This window comes from Dermacentor albipictus, chromosome 5, assembly GCF_038994185.2.
Source record: "Dermacentor albipictus isolate Rhodes 1998 colony chromosome 5, USDA_Dalb.pri_finalv2, whole genome shotgun sequence".
Classification (NCBI taxonomy): domain Eukaryota; kingdom Metazoa; phylum Arthropoda; class Arachnida; order Ixodida; family Ixodidae; genus Dermacentor; species Dermacentor albipictus.
The window spans coordinates 109,987,124-110,010,250 of NC_091825.1; the positions used below are offsets into that span (position 1 = coordinate 109,987,124).

General features: G+C 45.5%; 1 protein-coding gene across 1 annotated transcript in view; it reads right to left on the reverse strand.

Moving 5' to 3' along the window:
• Positions 1-23,127, reverse strand: part of LOC135920221 (U3 small nucleolar RNA-associated protein 14 homolog A-like) — a 43,518-nt gene that overhangs the window by 10,923 nt on the left and 9,468 nt on the right. The window contains exons 9-13 of the mRNA XM_065454385.2: positions 20,181-20,275; positions 19,317-19,440; positions 15,940-16,017; positions 9,063-10,204; positions 2,110-2,226 (exon numbers count right to left, since the gene is read on the reverse strand). Coding sequence (XP_065310457.2) covers positions 2,110-2,226; positions 9,063-10,204; positions 15,940-16,017; positions 19,317-19,440; positions 20,181-20,275 — 1,556 coding nt within the window. The remainder of the gene's footprint in view (positions 1-2,109; positions 2,227-9,062; positions 10,205-15,939; positions 16,018-19,316; positions 19,441-20,180; positions 20,276-23,127) is intronic.

Genomic DNA, 23,127 nt, shown 5'->3' on the forward strand with positions numbered 1-23,127 from the left:
AGCGTCCATGATCAAATCCTGCAATCACTGTTAAACCCGACAGCAATATGAATGTCTCCCGTTACCTTGTCTGGTTTTTCCCAAATTGTACAGCACTTTTCATGCAAAATTGGCAACTGGAAACAAGAGTTGCAAGGAGTTGAGAAATTAAGCGATCTACTAAGGGAGAGAGCCGAGCCAACAGCCAAACAGGAAAGAAAAACGAAAATCAACAAATTTATGGATCAACACATTATGAATCAACCCCCCGAAAAAAAAAAAAGAACTGCGTATGTGCCTGGTGCAGTACATATGATTTTCTGGTGGAATGTTACAACGGTTCAATAGAGATAATAATTCGATATACAGTAAAAGCTCGTTAATTTGAACCGCAAGGGGAAGCCGCTTCAGTTCGAATTAACGAAAGTTCGAACTAACGAAAGTGAAGGAGGGCAACAGTACACTGCGATTTGGAAGCAGTAGGGCATGTCAGAAATTTGGCGTGTCAGAAAGTGAGGGCCCTATCAGAAATTTGGCGTGTCAGAAAGTGAGGGCGTGTGCCGCGGGCACACGCCATCTTCAAGTCGAAGCTCTGGGTCCGACTGTGCCACACCACCGATGTCCACCGAAACGAATGTTAGCCGAGGCTTAACGCCATCACAATGAATCGCGACGGCCGATACCTCCTAAGCTGAAAACAGAGGTGCACAACCGATGAAGACTGCCGAGACAAAGATGCTGAACATGTGAAGGTGGCGAAGGCCCTGATTCGTTGGTTTTTGATTGCAAGCGCAGCTGCGACGTACTTGAATCGCTGTGTTTTGGAGCTTGCCGTGCCATCTCCGCACAACATCAGCAGCTGTACAAGATTTGCAAAGCCTCCGAGATTCGCAATGGGCAAGAAGTCTCGGAGGTTACGTAGAACGGAGAGGTGGCAGCCGCCGCTGCCTTCTGGCTGACCCCGCGTCGGTTAGATTTTTTTCCGATTTTGCCTTCTCTCGCCGTTCTCTCCGTTTCGGAGGCAATACAGCCTTGTGTGTAGGCAGTAGGCGCGCTTCTCTGGCCGTGTGCCAGGCGAGCGTAGTTCGAATTATCCGTGAGGGAACCTCCTCGCGTTCGAATTAACGGACTTTTTTATACATAGACTTCTGTGGAGCTTGGCCGGACCAAATCGTACAGTTCGAATTATCCATAAATTCGAATTATTGAAGTTCGAATTAACGAGCTTTCACTGTATCCGAGTCTGATATATCTGGTATCTACTGCATATAATAACTATGCAATGCAGTGGTTCTCCTTATTCCCATACTTTTGAACAAGCTTTGACCCGAAGCTCCTCCACAACTCCACCAAGTGGAGCATAGCAGAGGCCCTAGACTGAAGAAGACACTATGCTTCCAAAGGGCTCTTCGGTGACTTCTATATCGATTTGCCTGAAACACAACTTTAGTACAGTGCATTTTTGTAATCGCTGTGAATGCCTAACCAGAAAATTTCCGATCAAGAATGCCGTGGAGTGTCAGTGAAGTGCAGTGAACTTCAGTCTAGGAGTGGCGTTGTGATGCACTTTCTAGAGTCAAGATGGAGTATTAATGGAAGGATGTTCCAGTATGCGGGGGTTAAAGTCTATAGAGCTGACAAATTGGCTAGTCGCTAATGCTTTATTATGAGCACGGTAGCGCAAGGGAAAAGGAGAATGAGGAAGGAAATAGGATAGATGTTGTTTCTTTCGTTGCACCTGTCCTGCTTCCTTTCTTATCCTTGCCTTGTCTTGCACTACCATACTCATAATTAATATCGCTAGTCCAGTCCAGTGCTCTGCAAGAGAGTCCAAAATAGCCCTTACAGCTATTTTTGCTTTTGTGTGGTCAGTGTGGTCACAGAATGCCCCTAAAATGGCCCCTTGCAAAAACGCTTGCCTTCAAATGGCTGCCTGCATGTTTTGTGAGTGCACAAAACATATGCTGCAGAGTCTCAGGTAAGCGGCAACATATATTGGAAGTTTGGGCAGTTTCCTCCCGTCCGATGAGGTATGCGTAGCATCAAGTGAAAGTGACGTCAAGGCAAATTTGATGAAGCATGCTCGTTAACAGAACGCCTGTGGAAACCCCATGGAAAATTGCTACTCACTTGCGCCTCTTTTTCCGATCTACCTTGATGCCGCCGCCACCCCAGGATCCCCAGCCAGGCAAGAAAAGATCAACGCCTTGTGGTGTATCCTGCTTCACCTGCGCTTTCTTCTCTTCTCTGCAAGAAATGAGGGTTTGCTGCTAGAGGGAAGCCATCGGCAATGTGTCACACGTAAATAAGCAATCTCGGCACGTGCAAAGCCAGTTGTTTGCCAGTTTCATCATAGGCTTACTTTTACCACTGTGATACGAAAATACACTCACAACGAAACACAATTTTGTTTCTAACTAGAGACTGTCCTTATTTCATGCACTTTCACTTTAGCTACGAAGACTCGTCCATGTCACTGAGATTCGTTTCATGTTGTTTTATGCACGCAAGCACTGCTGCTATGAGACCTAACCCAAATGTGTGAATGCAGGCCTGTCATCGCAGCCTGTACCAGCCGCAGTGACTTATCGACATGGCATTATTCTGCTGAATACGAGGTCATGGGTTTGAGTCACAGCCTTGGCGCCTGCATTTCAGTGGAAGTGAAATGCAAGAATGCTGGTATAAGGGTCAGGTGTACTTTAAAGGACCCAGGGTGGTCTAAAGTAATCCAGAAACTTCCACTACACTATCCCTCACAACTCATTAGGCAGTTTTGTGACGATAAACTCCACAATTCAATCTAACTTTAATAGCAGCCTGTACTGCAACCCTTTGGCCACTGTCCAAGATGAAAAACATTGCAGGACTAAGGTGATTGCTGGGACTCAGAGGCTAACACTGTGGAGCGCTTGCATCTATGCAAACTGTGCATTCGAGCCAAGTCTGACAGCAGTAGTACATGATACAAGTAAACAGATGCAGCAAACAAATGCCTGTTACCATGTTCATGATAGTCGTCCTGAAGTTCAAGCACAAATGTGCAATACAGAACGATATGCTACAGCGCAGAGGCAAAGAAAATGAAGTCATGATGAGAAGATTGCAACACTAACGACTCTACCTAATTGAACATTGCAGAGTTACACAATGCTCTTCACAACTACTGCATTGCAGAATAGCGTTTGATAAAATGTGCAGCTTGAAGTGTATGTCAGGATTATGCATACATCAAATCTATGTATTTAGTAGCACTATATGGGTACAATAAGCAAGAGAGAGAGAGAAAACAAGGGTAGGAAAGGCAGGGAGGTCAACCAGAACAGCATCCGGTTTGCTACCCTACACTGGGGGAGGGGAAAGGGGAATAGAAAGCGGAAGAAAGGGAGAGAGTAAACACTGAGTTTGTGTGGGAGGGACACCAAACACAAGGACACTATAAACGGTCTGTTAAGCCCGTGCACTTCAAGTACTGCACTAGTGCACGAATCGCTTTTCGAGCCAGCGACGGGTGTGGCCACGGTCCGAGTATCTTTGACTCGGTGAAAGGTCTCGAGTCCAGTCTGCGTAAAGTTGCCCGCAGAGAGAGGCGTTGGACATCGTAGCGAGGGCAGGTACACAATAGGTGCTCGATGGTCTCGTCGCACCCACAGGAGTCGCACATCGGGCTCTCGGCCATTCCCATACGGTAGGAATATGCGTTCGTAAACGCCACTCCCAGCCACAAGCGACACAACAAGGTTGCTTCGCCGCGGGAAAGGCTAGATGGCGGTTGTAGCCGTAGCGTGGGGTCCAGTTTACGTAATCTGCAATTGAAGCCACTTGAAATCCAGAGATCTTGGGACTTCTTGCGCGCAAGTCGGCGAAGTTCTCTGGCAGCGTCCGACCTCGCCAAAGGTGTTGGACGCGTCTTGGTATCCTCGTGGGCACACCGGGCAGCCTTGTCAGCTAGGTTGTTGCCGACGATGCCACAGTGAGCAGGGATCCACTGAAATATAATGTGGTGTCCTCTTTCCAGAGCATGATGGTGCAGTTCCCTGATTTCAGATGTCATTTGCTCGTACGTTCTGGGACGTAATGCGGACTTGATGCTGTGAAGGGCTGCCTTAGAGTCACAAAATACGACCCATTTCTCTGTTGGCTCTTCGGTGATGTACATCATAGCGGCATGGAGAGCTGCAAGTTCTGCCAATGTAGATGTAGTCGTGTGCGACAATTTGAATTTAGCTGTAACGTTCTTGGCTGGAACGACGAATGCGGCAGTTGAGCTGGTAGGTGAGGTCGAACCATCAGTATATATATGTATGCGGTCATCATACGTCTGGTGCAATAATAGGAGCGTAAGTTGCTTCAGAGCCGGCGATGGATGATTGGACTTTTTTGTAAGGCCAGGAATAGCAAAATTCACTTGAGGTGGTCGCAGGCACCACAGGGGAGAGGAAGGCTTCGCTGCCGGTGTAAAAGATACCGGTATGTACTCTTGATGAGCGCTAATCACTCGTGAAAAGGTCGCTTGAGGTCTATCTGCTGGTAGGGAGGCCAAATGATGGTCGGGGATCCTTGACAGATGGCGAATGTGCGCTCTGAGAGAGTCGACAGCTACATGAGTCTGGATTGTATGGTCTCCTGCGATGGCGATTGTTGCTGCGGTTGAAGTGCACCGAGGCAGCCCTAAACACGTGCGTAGGGCTTGACCTTGTATGCTCTCCAAGGCGCGAAAGTTCGTCTTGCATGCACTTGACAATACTGGTAGGCTGTAACGTAGGAGTCCGAGAAACAAAACCCTGTACAGTTGCAACATAGAATGGACTGGTGTACCCCAGTTTTTCCCGCATAGAAATTTGAAGACCTGAGCAATGGCGACGAGCTTCTTCTTCAGATAGACGCAGTGAGGGCTCCACGAGAGGTTGCGGTCAATGATGACGCCCAGAAAGCGATGCGTCTTAACATAGGATACAGCTTGACCATCGATGGTAACAGGATACGATGACATTTGTTTCCGCGTAAAACCAAGTAATGCGCACTTTTCCGTAGACACACTGAGGCCTTGTTCTCGGAGGTAAGAAGCCGTCATGGTTGCCGCCCGCTGAAGCCTGGCTCTTAGCTGAGGGCGAGTCACCGCAGAGGCCCAGATGCAAATGTCGTCGGCGTATATTGAGACATGTACTGTCTGCGGTAGGTAATCCGCTAGTCCTACCAGGACGAGGTTGAACAAAATAGGGCTCAACACTCCACCCTGCGGCACACCACGGCAGATGTAATGGTCTGAAGTTGGGCCATCTTCGGTCTGTAAGAAAAAACGCCGCTCAGTCAAATAGTCCCGAATCCATTGATACATCCGGCCACCAACTCCAACAGCCTCTAGTGAGTTTAGTATGGCCTCATGGGCGACGTTGTCGTATGCTCCTTTTATATCCAGAAAAAGTGCCGCAGAAAGGCGCTTGAGGCTTTTTTGATTTTGGACCCATGTTATGATGTCAATGACGTTGTCGATGGACGTGCGACCTCGACGAAAGCCTGTCATGGCGTCCGGATAGATGTTGAATCGTTCTAGGTACCATTCCAATCGAGCAAGAATCATTCTTTCCATCACTTTGCCGACGCAGCTCGAAAGCGCAATCGGACGATAGGATGAGATCTCAAGCGGAGACTTTCCAGGTTTCAGAATGGGGATCAAGCGGCTCGATTTCCATTCTTTAGGAACGGCGCCATTCTGCCAAGACTCATTGTAGTATTTGAGCAGCTCATCACGTGCGTCATGTCCAAGGTGGCATAGGGCAGCATACGTGATGCCATCAGGTCCTGGTGACGAAGAACGCCTGCAGGTCGCCAACGCAGCATCGAGCTCTTCGAGGGAAAATAGCACGTTTATTTCTGGTACACGTGCCTCAGGGATGTCATGCAATGCTGCGTCAGTAATGATGGCCACGGACCCAGCAACCCGTGCACAGAACTCTTCAGCCACTTGAAGTTCCGAGCGGAGTTGGTAGAGGGCCAGAGCAGCGAAGGGCTTCCTTTGATGCGGAGATGAGCGAAGACCCCTAACCGTTCTCCATATGTGCGAGAGCGATTTTCTGGGATCAAGTGAATGACAGAATGTTTTCCATCGCTTATCTTCCAATTTATCCATGCGACGCTGGACTTTCTTTTGTATGCGTCGTGAAGCCCTCAGATCCAAGACGGACTTCGTGCGCCGATACCTCCTCTCCGCCTGTCGGCGTGCCGCACGCAGCCTCTCAAGTTCCATGTCCAAGTCTGTTCGCCTTGTTGACCTTGTAAGCGAGCAGATGGATGTTTTCAATGCCTCTGCGATTGCTTCTTCGATGGTGTGTGAGAGGCCTTCCCGACATGTGTCATCCATATCCTTTTTAAATTTTGACCAATCAACTGTACGCAAGACGGTAGAGGAGCGTTGCTCAACTCCTCTAATCTTTATGTATGTTGGAATATGGTCGCTTCCATGTGTTTCTATGTCCGTAAACCATTGGACGCTTGAGGCAAAGCGCCGTGACACCAAAGTTAAGTCCAGGCAGCTACTGTAGGTCGTGCCTCGCAGAAATGTAGGGCTGCCGTCATTCACACAGCACAAATCATGGTCAGCAGCAAAGGAGGCAAGGCGCCTGCCTTTGGAGTCAATTTTAGTGCTTCCCCATAGCTGGTGATGCGCGTTGAAGTCACCTGTGATAATCCAGGGGCCATTGTTCATCAGTAATATTTTCTTTAGTCGTTCGCCGTCAAAGTGACCCGCAGGGGATATGTAGGCTCCAATTAGTGTAAATGACGCATTCTTCTTTTGGACATTTAGGCAGACATATTGGTTGTCGTCATGAGGCTCTATCGCGTTAGCGACGTATGTTAAGTCCGTGCGGATGTAGATGATCACCTTCGTGCTCGCACCGCATGTGGACGAGACGAAAGATTCATAACCGGACAGTCTGAGTGGAGTTGACGTATTTGGTTCGCAAATAACCAGTATGGGGAAGCGATGTGTAAAAATGAATTGGCGAAAGTCTGATATACGGGTCCTTAGACCCCTGGCATTCCATTGAAAGATCGACGCACTTTTGAGTTCAGTGCGGAAGGGGACTGTTGGTCGAGCCATGATGCTTAAACGATGCCAGCAAGCACTGGATTTAGTGCATCCAGTATTTGCAGAGCGCTTCGAGCTGCTGGTGTTTGCAGCTTGTTCAGTATAATGCGCATTGTATTAATTAGCGATTGCAGCATATCAGCCACTTGCCTGTCTTGGTCGCACAAATCGCCGGCAGTAGACGTCGGGAGTTGTCCAGCGAAAGTTTGCTGTGTTTCTGTAGGTGAATGTTGTCGTTTCGGTAGAGCCGGCCAAGATTCGGCAGATGTGGTCTTCTCAGTAGACTGGTTCTTCGCGGTCCTTTCCACATTGTCTGGCCTAGGTGGTGGAAGAGGAGGTGGTGTTGTAGGAAGTGGCATGCGCCTTCCTTGAGGAGCCTTCCTTGAGGAGCGCCGGCGACGTGAACGTCGCTTCCTGATTTTATCGGCGCCTTCGCGATGAGATGAATGATCTCTCGCCATCTCTTTCAAGATCGCCATTTCCTTCTTAATATGTGGGCATGCCTTCGATGAAGCTTCATGTGATCCTCCGCAGTTTGCACACTTCACTACAGTCGCGCCACATTTATCTGCAGCGTGGGGCTCACCGCAGCGGGGGCATGCTGCCTGATTTTCGCAGACGCTGCTCACGTGTCCCAGTTTCATGCATTTGCGGCACTGAAGAGGTTTCGCAATGAAAGGCCGCACTGCATGTCTGAAGTGGCCCACCTTAACATGCGAGGGTATATATTTGCCCTTGAATGCTATTTTCACGCAGCGTGAACTGCCTAGCCGCTTAACATCAACGATGACCTCATCATTGGCTGGCTTGATAAGAATTGGCAAGTCGTTGTTAAGGATGGCGACGTCTACGTCGTAGATAACGCCAGTGACTACGTCAGATCCCAGAGGGATGTAAGAGCGCACCTGAATGCCATCGAGGTCCGTTACGCTGCGTAGAGTGGTCAAAGCAGCCGCATGCTGGACATCAACTGCCAGAAGATTTTTTCGGGTGTTCACTCGAATGTCCGATATTTCATTTGGCACCAGGGCTTCCAGTGACATCGACACAGATTGCCTGTTAAGTAGCTTCATGTTGACGTTGGGAAGCAGGGGCACGAATATGATGGTATTGGCGTCCGGCCTCTGCGTCTGTCTCACTGTTTGCGTGCTTGACGATGAGGACGTCCTGGTGTTCCTTCTCTTCGCTCTGCGGCTCTGCACAAGCTGGAAGTCGTCATCGGAAGTGTCCTCACTGCTGAGAGAGTAGACATGGGTGTCCTCGCTGTCGCTGTCGCTCTGCTGACCGATTCGCTTCCTGGAGGCGGCCGCCGCTGACGCCGCCGTCGCCGGCAGACGTACGGGGTCGTCCACTTCCATTACGACCGAGCAGGGAGCGAGGACCAGCGGATGAACTTAGGTTTTCACAGAAATAAACCGGAGCTAGAAAGAACAGCTCTGTATCAAAAGACACTTCGTCGTCTTCACAATAAACAAACTATCTAATTAAGCTATGTGCCTGTCATGGTATTGTTATGAAATATGATGAAGGTTCTTTTTAAATTTCAGCACTGTTCAAGGCCAAGAAAACCAATAACAATAACAATAACAATACCATGACAGGCAAATAAGCAAACTATCTAATTAAGCTATGTGCCTGTCATGGTATTGTTATGAAATATGATGAAGGTTCTTTTTAAATTTCAGCACTGTTCAAGGCCAAGAAAACACAGCTTGCTCCAGAGTACTTAGTAGTGGGCCCAAAAGCATTGAGAGAGAAGCAACCTTCATTGAAAGACACAAAATACTAGAATTGTAGCACATTACCAATCAACAACAATAAAAAAGTGTAGAAAATATGATGAGGCATTTGGCTGACATGCTATAAATACGCAGTTGACTACCCATTTCTTTCAATTAAGGGAAGCCCTAAACACCCTCGCAGGGTGCATCATGAATGAAAAGGTGGCATGCAATAGCGCATTTAGAATAAAGCAATTCTTACAGCCACTCACCTGAAAGCACTGATGACATCGTCGTCTGCAAATGCTTCAGCAATAGTGACGGCCTGTTCATTTTCAATGTCTTCATCATCCAAGGCATCCTCAGCAGTTCCACCCAAGTCTGGAGCCCTGGACTTTAGTATTTGCTGTTTCACCTGAAGGAACTTTGTTGGGTCAACTTCTACTTTATCCGGTTTAGCTTCCGGCTGGGGTGGCTGGGGGACCAAGGAGCGCTTCTGTGACACCTTTGGTGTTTTATCTTTGCTGAAACTTTCCAGGTCTTTTAGAGTCCGCTTCCTTTCCAATGTCTCATCCAGCTGTGCCTCACATTCAGCATTTTCAAGGCCTTCCATTGTTGTGCTGTCAGCGTTGTCATTTTTCTCTTCTTCGTTGGCCGCTTTTCTCTCCTTGAAAGTCACCGACTTAGTGCTCTTCTGGTTCCTCCTTTTCTGACCCGGTTTCATTTTTTTCCTCTTTTTCATAGCCTGTTCATTCAGAGAATCAAACATCTGGTCGATGTTTGTGTCTTCTCTTTCTTCCAAGGATGGCTCCACTGGCTTGGAGACCTGTGCACTGATTTTGTCTCCTTTCTTGGTACTCGGGGTGAGTTTCCTTTTTGGACCTTTCTTGATCAAACCGAACTCAGCGTGACCACCATATTTTGGATTTGAAAGTGCTGCATTCTTTTCTTTTTCATCGTTGATCATGCAGCTTTCTGTTTCAGCCTCGACTGCTGTTTTCTCTTCAGAACCCTTCGTACTGGTTAAGCCTTCTTGCTCATTTTCCATGCTGTCTGCAGCTCCAAGAGCACCCTCATCACAGTTTTTATCACCAGCCTCCTCCCCATCATCACCGGGCAAAGCTTCAGCATCCTTTCCCCTTCCAACATCTTCAGGAAGTGTTTCTGGAGATGCAGCATCAGCATTGACATCATCAACGCTTTCTACTCCTGTGCTGGGCCGTGATACACTTGGGTTCTTGAGCCATGGGTTAGCAGAGTTGAAGAAGCTTGCCTCTAGCTCTCCAGTATGCGCGGCTGCAACTTCTTTAGCAGCAGCAGAGTCCATTGCATCCTCATCATCAGATGATTCCACGACAGGCTTCTGTGTGAGTTGCCGACTTAGCTCCAGCTGCTTCAACAGTGCTTCTCGACTCTTAATACAAAAGAAAGAGGGAGGGTAAAATTCACCATGTTTGTAACAAACTCAGTAGATGGAAAATGAATGCTTAATTTTGCTGGTACAAACAACACCTTCAATGCTCATATTTTCGTTATGTGGAATGTTCGTCTTCTTTACAACAGTCATTGTTGAACACTGTCAACAAGTTGAGCAGGCTTGGCAACCATGGTGGTATGACAATCTTTTTTTTAACATCGACACTCTGCGGCTAATGGGTGCCTCGCAGCAACACCATGGGAGATTGCTCAGATTGGAGTAGGGAATTCGGAGCTGAGAAAATTTGAGCTGAGGGTAACTCTAATTTTTCTTGTATTTTGAAGTTTCTGTGGCTGATAAATTGGGTTTGTGTACGTTAGTTATCAGAATTCCTTTTGTTTTTAGCCTTTTGAAATGCTAAGAAAAGGTTTAAAGCAAAGATGGTGGCCGTAAAAAAGTGTTGCAGAGCCCCTTTAATCAATACTCAGCTCATATCTGAGTGGAAATTGACACCACGCTACATACACAACATTCACGGATGTCTTTAAAGGGGCCCTGAACCACCCCTTGAGCTTGGTGAAATTACATACTGCCCGCAAGGTAGCATACACTGCTGTGAACATCTCAGCTAAGTATTGCTGTCATACACACCGCTTGGAGCTCGCAAGCAGATTGGGAAGTCACCTTTCTCTCAACACTCTCTATTAAACAAAAGGCTCTCTAGACGCACTATTTTGTCATCCCCTTGTCCGGCTTCTATTAGTCGATAGTTGACATCAAGCTGCGGTCGGCTACATGGCGTAGATAAAGCGACCACCGCGGGATGCTGCTATGAGTCCACTGGCTAAGCACACTGTGGCTCGCTGAGGACAACCGTGTTTGGCTTATGTTTAGTGCGTCATAGGCACCAAAGGCAGATGTCGTGGTGTCTACACTATCATCCAAAATTAAATTTGAACTGCGTGCCACGGTGACATTTAGAAGGCAGAGCATTGTGGACACGCCCCACTGCATCGTAGCCTTCACAGTGCAAGGCACTGAAGAAGGAACGGGGGCACAGTGGAGGCCGTGTTTGATTGCCAATAACTCCACTTCTGCTGAATGCATTGAAGTACTTTTTGCGGTTAAGTATTTTTGAAATAGCCTATTTTTACTTCAGATGCCTTTCTCCACTTCGATAAAAAGTGGTTCAGGGCCCCTTTAAAACTGCATTTCTCTTGGCAGCTGATAAAAACAATTACACATATGAGCTGCTTCAAATTATATAACAGTTAGAAGCTGACTCTTAGGCATGGTGCCTCCCTTTAGTACAGAGTAGACAAATGGCTCGGTATTGATGACATGAATGACATGTTTCAAGATTAAGCAGAAATAAGAGAACATAAAGTTATCAACATATAAATGTGTAAATCAGCGGAAGAACTTGAATGTCAACCTCAAAGATGCAGGTGCACTATTCTGGCACCAAGAATAAGGATTTAGACATTGTGCATTGATATTATCAGCTGCTCAGCCCTTTCCGTACCACAGGAAATGACAAAGAGTGTAGTAAATTTTCAAACAATTTAAATAAACACAGTTTCAGGACTATACTCATCAGCAGTAAAGGGTTAGAGCTATGAGTATTGATATGCCAATTATAAGTTGAACAAACTGCAATGTCAAACTTGTGCATCTAATCCGTCACAGAGGCTTGTTGCTCTAAGACAATGCAACAATGTGTCAGTGTAGTATCACTTAAAGGACTGGCATGTGAATAGTCAAACAATGTTATCAAACAAACACTGTTATTAGTTTTTGACAGCATCATTATTTAACAACCTTCCTGGCCAACTTATTACACCATAAATGACCTGCAGTTGCATACTAAAATCACAAATACAGGGGCCAATGTAGCAAAGCATTTCAGCTTAATCTCATCTTCAGGCTATATGCCTATTCTACTAAGCTATAGAAGAGATACAGACAACAGAATCTTGTAAAAGGCAAGCAATGATAGCAACAGCTGCCGATCAAGTGACATGTCGTTTGAGCAGTTCAAGATGCAAACATTAAATAGCAGGGTCATCACAAGCAAACAAAGGCAAATGAAGCCAGCCAAAGAAGGCACTTTAATGCAGTTAAAAAAACAGAAAAGAAGTTTGATAGTTGGGTGTACCAATAAAGGGCGCTTTAATGCAGTTAAAAACAAAAATAAGTTTGATAGCTACTGGATATGCAAAGTGAAGTCAAAAAAAGGCTGGAAGCACACTGGAAACTGTTGAAAGCAGACTGATTGGAAGTGAGCCAAATGATAACACAGGCCCACAAAAGTGTGTCAAAAGCAGTGAAAAGTTGGCTATTGCTTGCCCATCCAAACGAATATTAGAGCAAGAAAACTTCAAACATTTTGGAAATAATGCCAACAGGCAGTTGTTCATAGAAAAACTAGGCGAAATGTTTCGCCATCTACTAGTTCAGCTGCACCTAAGAGGAAGAAAACAGAGGCTAGGATTAAAAGGGCCCTGAAACACTTTTACAACTAATCACAGAATGGCTTCACTGTTAAAGAACGTCAACTCACAAATCTCATGCCACAAAAAAAATTTCGAATCTTTCAACTAGTATAAGTTTTAATCTCTGCTAGCGTGCTAGAAGATATCCAGCGCAGAAGCCAATAGAGCAAAGCCCCAGTCAAAAGTTCAATGCCGCAGCGGCGAAAGCGCTCATCATGGCACCCCATGGTGGCCGCAGTGGACTACGCTACGTAGCACATCAATGCCATCTTGGAGGCCACGCACGAAGATGAAATAATTTTTCTGTCTTTTTGGGATAGCAGACATACCGTAAAAACCCACGAATAATACGAGGTTTTTTTCCTATTATTAGCGTCCCAAATTTTCGCTTCTAACTATATGCGGATCCGAACGAAAATTTCAGTCGGAAATTTCGGCTAGAAGCTTTGGTTTCGTTATTGCTGCGTAGCTATGGCTTGACTTCATTATTGCTGCATGGCTACGGCTTGGCTTCCTTATTGCTGTGTGGCTTGGTTTCGTTATTGCTGTGTGACTACAGCATTGTTTCTTTATTGTTGAGTGCGCACTTTGGCAGCACAAGTGCAAACAATGCTTTGCAAAGTGCACCTTTTTAATTCCGCATTGAAGGACCAAGATGTCCGGACCACGAAAACAGTACTCGGCTGCTTTTAAGAGAAAGGTTATTTTAGCCGCACAGGACATCGGCAACAGTGTGGCCGGGAGGCAGTTTGGCCGTTTGGCGTCAACGAGGGAAGCATTCGCAGGTGGCGTCGACAGAAGGAAGCCCTTTATGCATGCAGCGGAACATGAAGAAGCTTTCGCGGCCCGAAGAGTGGGACATTCCCGGAAACTGAACTCGCCTTGACAGAGTTTGTATGCCAACAGTGAGCTGCGCATCTAGCTCCGAGCATGGAGCTTATGCACGCAAAAGCTAAAGAGCCTGCAAGAGAAAATGGTCTACCGAGCTCGGCCTTCAAAGCGAGGAAGCACTGGATTTATTGCTACATGTGCCATGCTGGATTTTCCTCATGCCGCCGAACTTCGATTTCGCAAAAGCTGCCCGAAACGTTTGAAGAGCTGCTTGTGGCTTTCCAGCGCCACGCTATTTTGCTGCGCAAGTCCAAGAACTTCCAGCTAGGGCAAATCAGCAATGCTGACCAATCGCCTCTTTATCTGGACATGCCGTCGCCCCTCACCGTGCATGAAAAGGGCTCTAAAAAAAAGTTTATATCCGGTCCACTGGCAACGAGAAAACGCGAGTTACCGTCATGTTGTTGTGCACGGCAAGCTCCCACCCTATGTCGTCTTCAAGCGCAAGACAGTGCTTAAAGGTGAGGAGCTGCCAAAATATGTGGTTGTGAGGTGCCATAAGAAAGGCTGTATGAATGAGACTTGACTGGATAAAGTCTGTCTGGTGTAGGTGGCCCAGTGCACGGTTGTCGTTCTCGTCCATTCTCGTGCTGGATACATTTCGTTGCCATTTGGCCGACTCAGTGAAGAGGCTGTTGGGCGAATCCGGCACTGAACTCGTCGTTATCCCGGGTGGGATGACGTCTCTGCTGCAGCCTTTAGATGTTTGCGTGAACAAGGTGTTCAAGGATGCAGTCAAGCGGTGTTATGCAGATTGGATGCGCTCACGTGAGCCTGCAGTGATACCAACCGGGCGGCTGGAGCGGGCTTCGCCAGCCACGCTATGCAAGTGGATTGTGGACGCATGGGCCAGCATACTAGAGGACTGTGTGTGTCGCGCATTCAAGAAGTGCGGCATCTCGAACGCGCTCGATGGCACAGAGCATGAGTACCTCTGGGAAGATATGTCCGACAAGGAACTATCCGAAGAGAGCGCATCTGAGGAAGACAGCGATTGAAGGGCAGAGTCCAATTAAATAAACAATTTCCTAGAGTTTTCCTAACTCACATTATAAGCAGATAACTTTTTTTTTTTCATTTTGCGTCCCAAAAATTTCGCCTCATACTATGTGCAGGATTGTATTAAACGCGGGTTTTTACGGTATATGTGCTTTACATATTTATTTAACTAAATATTAGCATTTATGTATTACTGAGAATGCTCTCACGATCACGAAATCAGCCAGTAGCATTAATGGGCCAGTTGCTTTTGATGCAACGGCAGCAAAGTGAGAGCAAGCGATTTGTCACTGTTTGACATAACTTGTAAATTACCTGCGGCATGCAGTACAGTAATATTTGGCCCACATGTTCAAAGCAGGCTCTACGAAAGATCAGCAACGTTTTTTTACTCGGTCCAAAATGTGTTTCAGGGCCCCTTTAAAGGGTCGCTGCAATAATTTTCAAACAGTAAAAAAAAAGAGGTTTGCAATGCTGCCATGAATGTGGGAACCAAATATTGTTCAGGTGCAGGCAACAAAGAGCGTACAATCTTTCATATAAGATTGCTTGCTCTCTCCTGCAGCTTTCGAGGCACCCCCTTTTCTGGCACCATCCATAACACCATGGCCAACGCAACAGCCCATTGGCCCCAGCCAGTGGGCAAGTGATCATGAATGAGCAAAAGCTTGCAACCTCATACACGCACCCACACCCCTTCAATCTTCCAGCAAAAGGCAGAGCAGTGGTTATTAATGCGTCTCACCCGTCCTGTCATTGCTCCTCTGTCGCTCTCGAACACCTATGTCATTTTTAAAAAACTTTTTGTCCCAGAACAGGGACGAAGGAAAGGAGCAACACAAGGACGAGCGCTTTCTAACAACAGTTGCTAGAAAACGCTCGTCCTTGTGCTGCTCCTTTTCTTCGTCCCTGTTTGTTTGCGCACAAAAAGTTTTTAAATATGAATCTGTTCCAACTAGGCCGACTTGCAGTTACACCTATGTCAGTTGCCAACGTTGAAGTGTTACCATATACACACCACAGAAAGAAGAAAAAGTGCGAAAGGAGCAATAGGAGAAATAATCGCTATTGCTGTCATCCAAACTGAGAGGAAACATTGCATTGAGAGGGAATCGGGAAAGTAAACATGGTGCTTTTGTAAGTCTATTTCTATTAGGTAATTTTCAAAAATTTATTTTGGAATATTATTTCATTGAAAGGCATCGCAGTTATCCCAATGTGTTTGACAGGTTTGAAGAAAATAAGTCACAGGGCTCTAAGGATGCAGTGTCAAGCAAAAGAAATGTGACAGAAATTCAGGAAGCTGCCCACAAAACTAATAACTTTCAGGAAAGGGCGTAAACTTACCTCCTGGTTGTACTTGGTCCTCAGCATTTGGTGCTTGGCCCATTTTCCTGTGCCTTTATGCCTCAACGACACTCTTTCCTGCAAGAAAGAGCCAAAGTTTCAATCATTTGCCAGCCATAAAAGATACACTAAAGAGGAAAATATTATGAGCTGCATTAGTAGATTAGCCTGTTACAATACATACTAAAAATGCCGCTCTTACCCCAAAAAAAAGGCTTGGCAAGCCAGAAAATAATGCTAAAACGAAAGATGGGTGGCGACGTGGCCTCGAAGTTCCCAAACCATATCGCTGTGACATCACGAATTTTGATCACATCTGCTTGGGCCTAGTCAATGTTTATTGCCAAAATTGGCTGCATTCTATTCTAAAATACCCAAAGACAGAACTTAGCAAGTTTCATGAACTTCTACTGAGTCACAATGATCCAAATATCAAAATACAGTCGCCAACGGATTTTTCAGACGCCAATAATTTGGACTTGATGGATATTAAGGACTACATAAATGCCCTGTCAGGGTTCCCACAGAGCTAATGCATTTTCAGGACTGATTTTTCACATGAATTTTGGCTGAAAAGTTTGATTATCTGGACTAAATCGCTCGTTCAGAGCCACGCTACCCGATCATGGGGGCCACCACGATGGGTTTTCCACTGGCTTGGCTTCCAGTGGTCCACTCTATAGCCTCCATGATTGGAAAGTGCAGGCTTTCAACAGAGAGCGTTCAACATCCTCCGGTATCGGAGGCCATGCCCACTTTTCCTTGGCTGACAAAACACTTTTTTTTGGTCAGCACTATTGTCATAATCACTTAATGTGGGATCCTTTTATTATTATTATTATAATTATTATTACAGTCGAACCTCGATATATCGAACAGCGCGGTGATCGCAAAATAGTTCGATACAGCCAGAATTCGATATATAAAATCACATAGAAAACGCATCAAAAACTAGCACAAATCAATCAATGAACCAATCGTGGCGCAATAGATACTCACAAGAAGCTTCAAACAAAGTATTTATTTAGTTCGCTCAATGTACTGAAGCAGTGTAGACTGCTTCATATTGACAACCGCATGCTTGACCACGGTGTCCTCAACATAGTCCAAACGGTCCACAAGAGACAGTCCAGTGCCTTCTATTGCGCCGCAGTAGCGGCGTACAACAGCCAAAGCAGCTACAGCCTCAGTTGCAGTCGGGAGCGGGGCAACATCAGCGCTTGCTGGATCAGCCTCGGCAGCGTCTTCGTTTGGCCGCTCAGCAGTCACTTCTGCCGCGATCTCCATGTCTGTTAACTCCGCCACTGTTCCGGTGATGTTGTCACCGCCAACGAAGTCCTCAATGTATATGCTCTGTGGCTCAGCACCGACAAAGCGCTCCAACTGGCTCCACGGCCACCTCAATCCCGCGCGCACAGCGGGCCCCGCCGTGCGCGCGTGATTGAGGTGGCCGTGCTGGCTCCAAGCCGCCGCGTGTGTACGCCGCTACGTTCAAATGGCGCCCTCGGCGCAACCGATGTGGGCAGCTGTCGTACGCTGCAGTCTGGAACGCCCATCGCGCCGCCGCTATCTTCGAGAGTGTTGCGGGAAAGCTCGCCTCCTGTCAACAGAGCGCACTTTGTCTGGGGCGGCGGAGTTCGATATATCCATTTTACATCCGGCCCCGTTCGAAATAAAAAATTAAAAATGCATGCGATTTTCCACATGATATAGAAAGTGTTCGATATACGCAATAATTCGATATATCCCTGTTCGATATATTGAGGTTTGACTGTATTATTATTATTATTATTATTATTATTATTATTATTATTATTATTAGTTTCGATTGCTTTTCACACATGGTGTGACGCGTAGATGTCACATCTTTGCGTATGTTTGTATGGCTTCGCATTTGTATGATCGGCACCACCTCATGTGCCTTCGCAAGAGCCAAGTGGAGCAAAGAAACGTTGCTCACTTCTTCGATATCCATGGTGATCTCCGGCAGCGGAGATCAACATTGCAGTGGTGCTCTTGTCAGACCGTATATGGAGACGACGTCACTTTTGTGCAAATCCAAACAAGTCTGATTGCTTTCAAGCGTAGTATGAGGCAGGGCATTATTAGAGATCTTTAAGCCACTCTAACCATAATAAATTTTATTTTTTCAGTGAATGAGTTTTTCGAACTGTTCAATTTTTCTATTTTTCAGTCTACATGAGGTCCAGAAAATTGGTCGCTGACTGTACCTTTAAATCCATGATGCTCACAAACACATTTGCTGGGGTTTTGACAGAGGAAAAAAAAGAAAGTGGAACATTGACCTTCATTTTGTTTTCTAATAGTCACCCAACTACAGGTGACTTCTGTTAATTCAACTCCAGTTAACTCGATCCCGACTAAAGGTCCCAGCCAACACAGCACCCATGTATTCATACAGGCCCAAGACATCATTATTTCAATCCTAATATTGGTTTTTGCCGGACACAATGAACTTAACCAGTCAGCACATAAGCGCCTGACCTCTATGGTGACACCAACAGCAACCCTTCTAGTGGCCACTGAAAACGCCTTTTTTCGAACTGCCCAAGGAAGATTTTCTAGCAATAACTGCAGCTCCCGTTGTCTGAACACGGTATTACGGATGACGGTAGAGGCGCTTGACCTTAACGTGTGCCTCTCAAAATTTTTTTTAGGAAAGTTGTGCCGAAAATTGCCTGCGCAGTGCAATAGGATATGAAACCAAAATGGCCTTCACGGGCATTTGTGTGCTTTACCGCATATCACAGGTGACTTTAGAAAACCGGCCATCATTGTGCAATGCACATTATACCCTTGCCTGATTTTCTTGCTAAAAAAATTGGTTGTGCGTTAGATTTCTACTTTGTTTAGGAGCTTGGATGCAACTTCTAGATTAATTTTATACTTTCACCACAGAGAAAGCGGGTGCACATTTGCTTCGGGGGCATGTTAGAATCGGGCAAACACTGACAAATAAATCAGCATTGTTTCTGTTTTTCAGCATTTCGTTTAATTCGGCTCGCCAGATAATTCGATCAATTTTGCCGGTCCCATCAGGGTCGAATTACCAGAAGTCAACCGTATCACAAAGTGAACAGAGCTCTGAAAAATTACTTTATCAGTCTAAACTTCTCTTAGTTTCTCTTTAGTGGCCCTCTGAGCTGAACACTACCGGCTGCTGCTAAAACACACCAATTTTGCAGTATGTAAATGAGCATGGTGCAGGTTGTCCCACTGACTGTCACACAACTGGTCACACACGCAGCATGCAGGAGTGGCCAAACATTACAAGACATGAAGACTTGATACAATGCCAAGAGACTAGTATCGCTAGAAATGCACATGCGTGATGACGAATGCCCATGTACACTCACCAAGACTCGCTGCTTTTCAAGTTCTCGCAGCTTCTCGATGGCAAGCTCGGGATCCTTCTCCTTGAGTTCTTCAAACTCTTTCATTTCTTTCTTCAGGCGCTCCTTCTTTAGAATACGGTGATATCTGGAGAATTGACAGGCCACAACTAAAAGCTATGGTCACAATTATAAAGCAAAAAAATAATAACAATAATAAAAATAAAAGGTGTTTTTTCTCTACTAGTGACTTGGTCTGGCGTGGCTTCGCAACGGCAGCCAGAATATACATATGCTGATATAGCACAGTGAGAAGAATAAGGGAAAAGGTTATTCCCCGCCTGCTTCAACAATCATGGGTGGTGCTGGCTGACACTCCCAAGAATAGTTCTGGCACACATGCACAAATAGTCCCCAAGAAAGTGGCCGAGAGAATGACCAGTCACCCCTGTAGCTCAGTGGTAGAGCATTGCATGCATAATCCAGAAGATGTAGGTACCACTCTCACTTGCAGCAGGTTGCCCTTAAGTATAGATTTATTTCCCCTTTTCTTTATTCTTTCTATATTACGATAATATTGAACAGTTAATTTTGCTTATCTTTTCCCTGGTTTCATTGTTCATTGGCTTCATGAAGCTGTGAAAAAAAAATGGAGGCCCAAAGTTTCCCTATTCTTCTTGTTTATTGTCATAGGTTCTCATAACTCGTCTAATGTCAGATGCAGTCAATATGTCGAGACAACCCTTACTAAATACATTTTCCCCTACAGGTCTGATCTGAACCTGAACTGTGGCTTTCACTCAACCACTACATACTCACACACAAGGAAGTAAATGAAGGAGATGTTGAATTCACACTTCAAGGAATATAATTATCTCTTGCACTCACTTCTTGCTTTTGATCTTGCCCTGCCTTCGAGCCTTCATCTCCTGATAGGACAGCAGAGCCCTCATCTTTTTCAGCTCAGCCAGTCTTTCCTTGGCCTAAGAAGGGGAGCAACAGATGAGTGAAGGAACAGCCCTGAACAGGAACAAGGACAAGTTAAAAAAAGAACAAAAACGAGTGCATATGTTGCAGCTAGGTTACTAATAGTTATGTAATAGATATGTTACTAATAGTTGCAATACAATATATAAAAAAAACATTTTTCACCACTCTTTGTGGGGGGGGGGGAGGAGTCAAAATACATTCATATTATGAAGAATAAACTGAAATGCATTATCACAAAGATTGTAAGTACACATAGAACGCCCCCTCCCTTCCACTCAAAGGCTGTCTATAGTAACAGCAAGGGGTGTGCGAATATTCGAAAAGTTCGCATATTATCGAATATTATATTTTTATTATTTGTATTCCATTCGAAAAATAGTTATTGGAAAATATCCGAATATTCGTTTATTCGAATCAAATCGAATTTATTATTGGCCATGCGGAAGCAAACACGATCCTTAGCATTTGTTGCTATTTAATACTTGGGCGATCTTGTGCTGAATTTAGTGAAGATTTCGTGCTGGTAGCGAACTTTTTTTTGTAAAGCACACTGGCCATTATATGTCTTAACTTTTCAGAAAAGCCAGCCTCTCGTAGCAAGGGGCACAGGTTTGCGGACAGCGAGTCTTTTTATTTATTTATTTATTTAATTTTTGTAGCAACCCCCACATTTGTGAACGTATTGCTTTGCAGCAAGTGCGATGAGTGACGACTAGCCCAAGGACAAATGCCTCCGAGTCTACGGGCATATGAAGCGGTATAATAAGCGCAGGCTGGCGAGGGCAGCTAGTGGGAATTACTAAGTTTTCCAAGCTAACATGAGCCAAATACACAATGTTTTAGTATAACGGCTTCCTAGTCTAGTTCTTTAACACTGAAAATGCAATACGATGATCCAACATAGTAAATTAACCCAACTTGCTAATAAATGCCTGTGCATATCACTATTACATATTTGAAGCTAATTATTCATATTCCAAAATATTGAGATTCGCACAGACCTAGTAATGCATCCAGAAAAAATAAACGGAATGCATTCTACGTGCCATAAAGCTCCACTGCAATAAATTTCCATTTTGGCTAAAATTGGTTATAAATGAATATGCATTACATAGCGTATTTTCGCACGCATAACCCACACCAAAATTTAAACAAAGTTAACAGTAAGGTCGGAGTGTGGTTTATATGCGAGCTTCGCCTTGAAGTGTGGCTTCGCGGCAGTGCGGCTTTCAATGCCGTGAAGCCACATTTCAAGGCAGGTTCCTCCGCCATACTAAGTTTAGTTATCTCCTACGGGACACCACCCTCTCCCCACCCCTGCGTGTTGAAGCTCCCTTCTCCCGTACCGCATGGTTGACCATTCTGCTCGTCTTTATGGGTTGCCATTGTGCGTTTAGCAGTTGGCGAATAGTGCATGCGGCGCCGGCAAACTTCACCCCCGTGGTGCTCCCTCGGTGCGCGCGATGCGCTTTGTGATAAAGCGGGGAGCCAAATCACCGTTGGGATTTTCGGATCGGTCACGTTTGCTCCATCGCCATTGCTCATGTAAGGGCGGCTTTGTCAGCGCTGTCATCCTCTGTCGTGTGAATGCTAGCTGCAAAGTGATCCTATTCACGCCACATGTCACGTGGATGACTTGTCCGCGACACTGTCAGTCGTGTGAATCTAGTTTTATCAGCATCGCCGAAGAAGGGGGGAGGGGGGATACAGAGCCGTGGACGAATCATGCTTCCGCGAACGGAAACTGTTTTTGCAAAGATTTTAGTGTTGTTGTATGCAGTTATTTCCACGAGTTATACATGGAAAAATACTGAACACTATAATAATCAAAGCAATCTTAGCAAAGCTGTGGGACCAGTAATCGTCTAATTTTTTTATTAACAGCCTTTCAGCAGCATGTCAGCTTACTATGTGACCACTCGGTAGACAGCAGACACAATGCATATCCCTGAACATTGCTTCCAAAATTTTCAGTGCACCATAGTACTGCTACTCGATTTCAAAAGTCATGCCCGCTTTCCGTGCTGGTTTTCAACATTCCAGCTTCTGCAACATTTCTGAGAAGCAGCAATGGTGGCCATTTTTCGGAGGGGTTCAGTATCAAAAACATGCTTTTGTGAGCTTTTCATGACACATCCACTAGCATATAGAACATAACATTTTGGAAGGAGGCTACTTTATATCTACATTACTTGAATACTACAAGCTTGTTACGTGGTTCAAAGTTTCGCTGCAGGCTGCCTTTAAAGCACACTTTAAAGAACAAGAATAACACATTTCATTTTTCCAACCTTCTTTGTGTCTTTGTGGCTATGGCAAAAATAAAAAATGGTTGGCGTTCACAGAAGTCAAAGGTCAGTGAGGCCTTGAGGTTATCTGCTGCACTGGCACTAAAACATTTCCAGGTTTTTCCTGAATGTCTTTACAAAATTCCTTGACCATCTATAAGACTGGAGGTTCCACACAAGAAAAAAGGAAAGGATGATTTACAGCTTGCCAAGTCACTATGCCAGCCTACAATTTTCAGCAACTACTGCCAGTAAGCTGCAAATAAGATGGGATGCACTATTGGATGTGGCTCTATCATGTGTTTTATGACATTCCAACCAACGGGCCAGGCTGACGCTCAGAAAACCAGCAAAAGACACACTATTTACAGATTGTGTAGGTTCAGATGAAAATCTCCTTTCTTTCTAGCATACCATTAGTTTCATCATAACTACTCTATGCCCCAGTTTCTCGGACTCAGAGAAACTGGAATAAATATTCCCCGTTTTACCCCTAATCTTCCAGAAGTGGCAAAAAGACCTGAAAATTCCAGGTTTCCCCTGATGATGGGCAACCT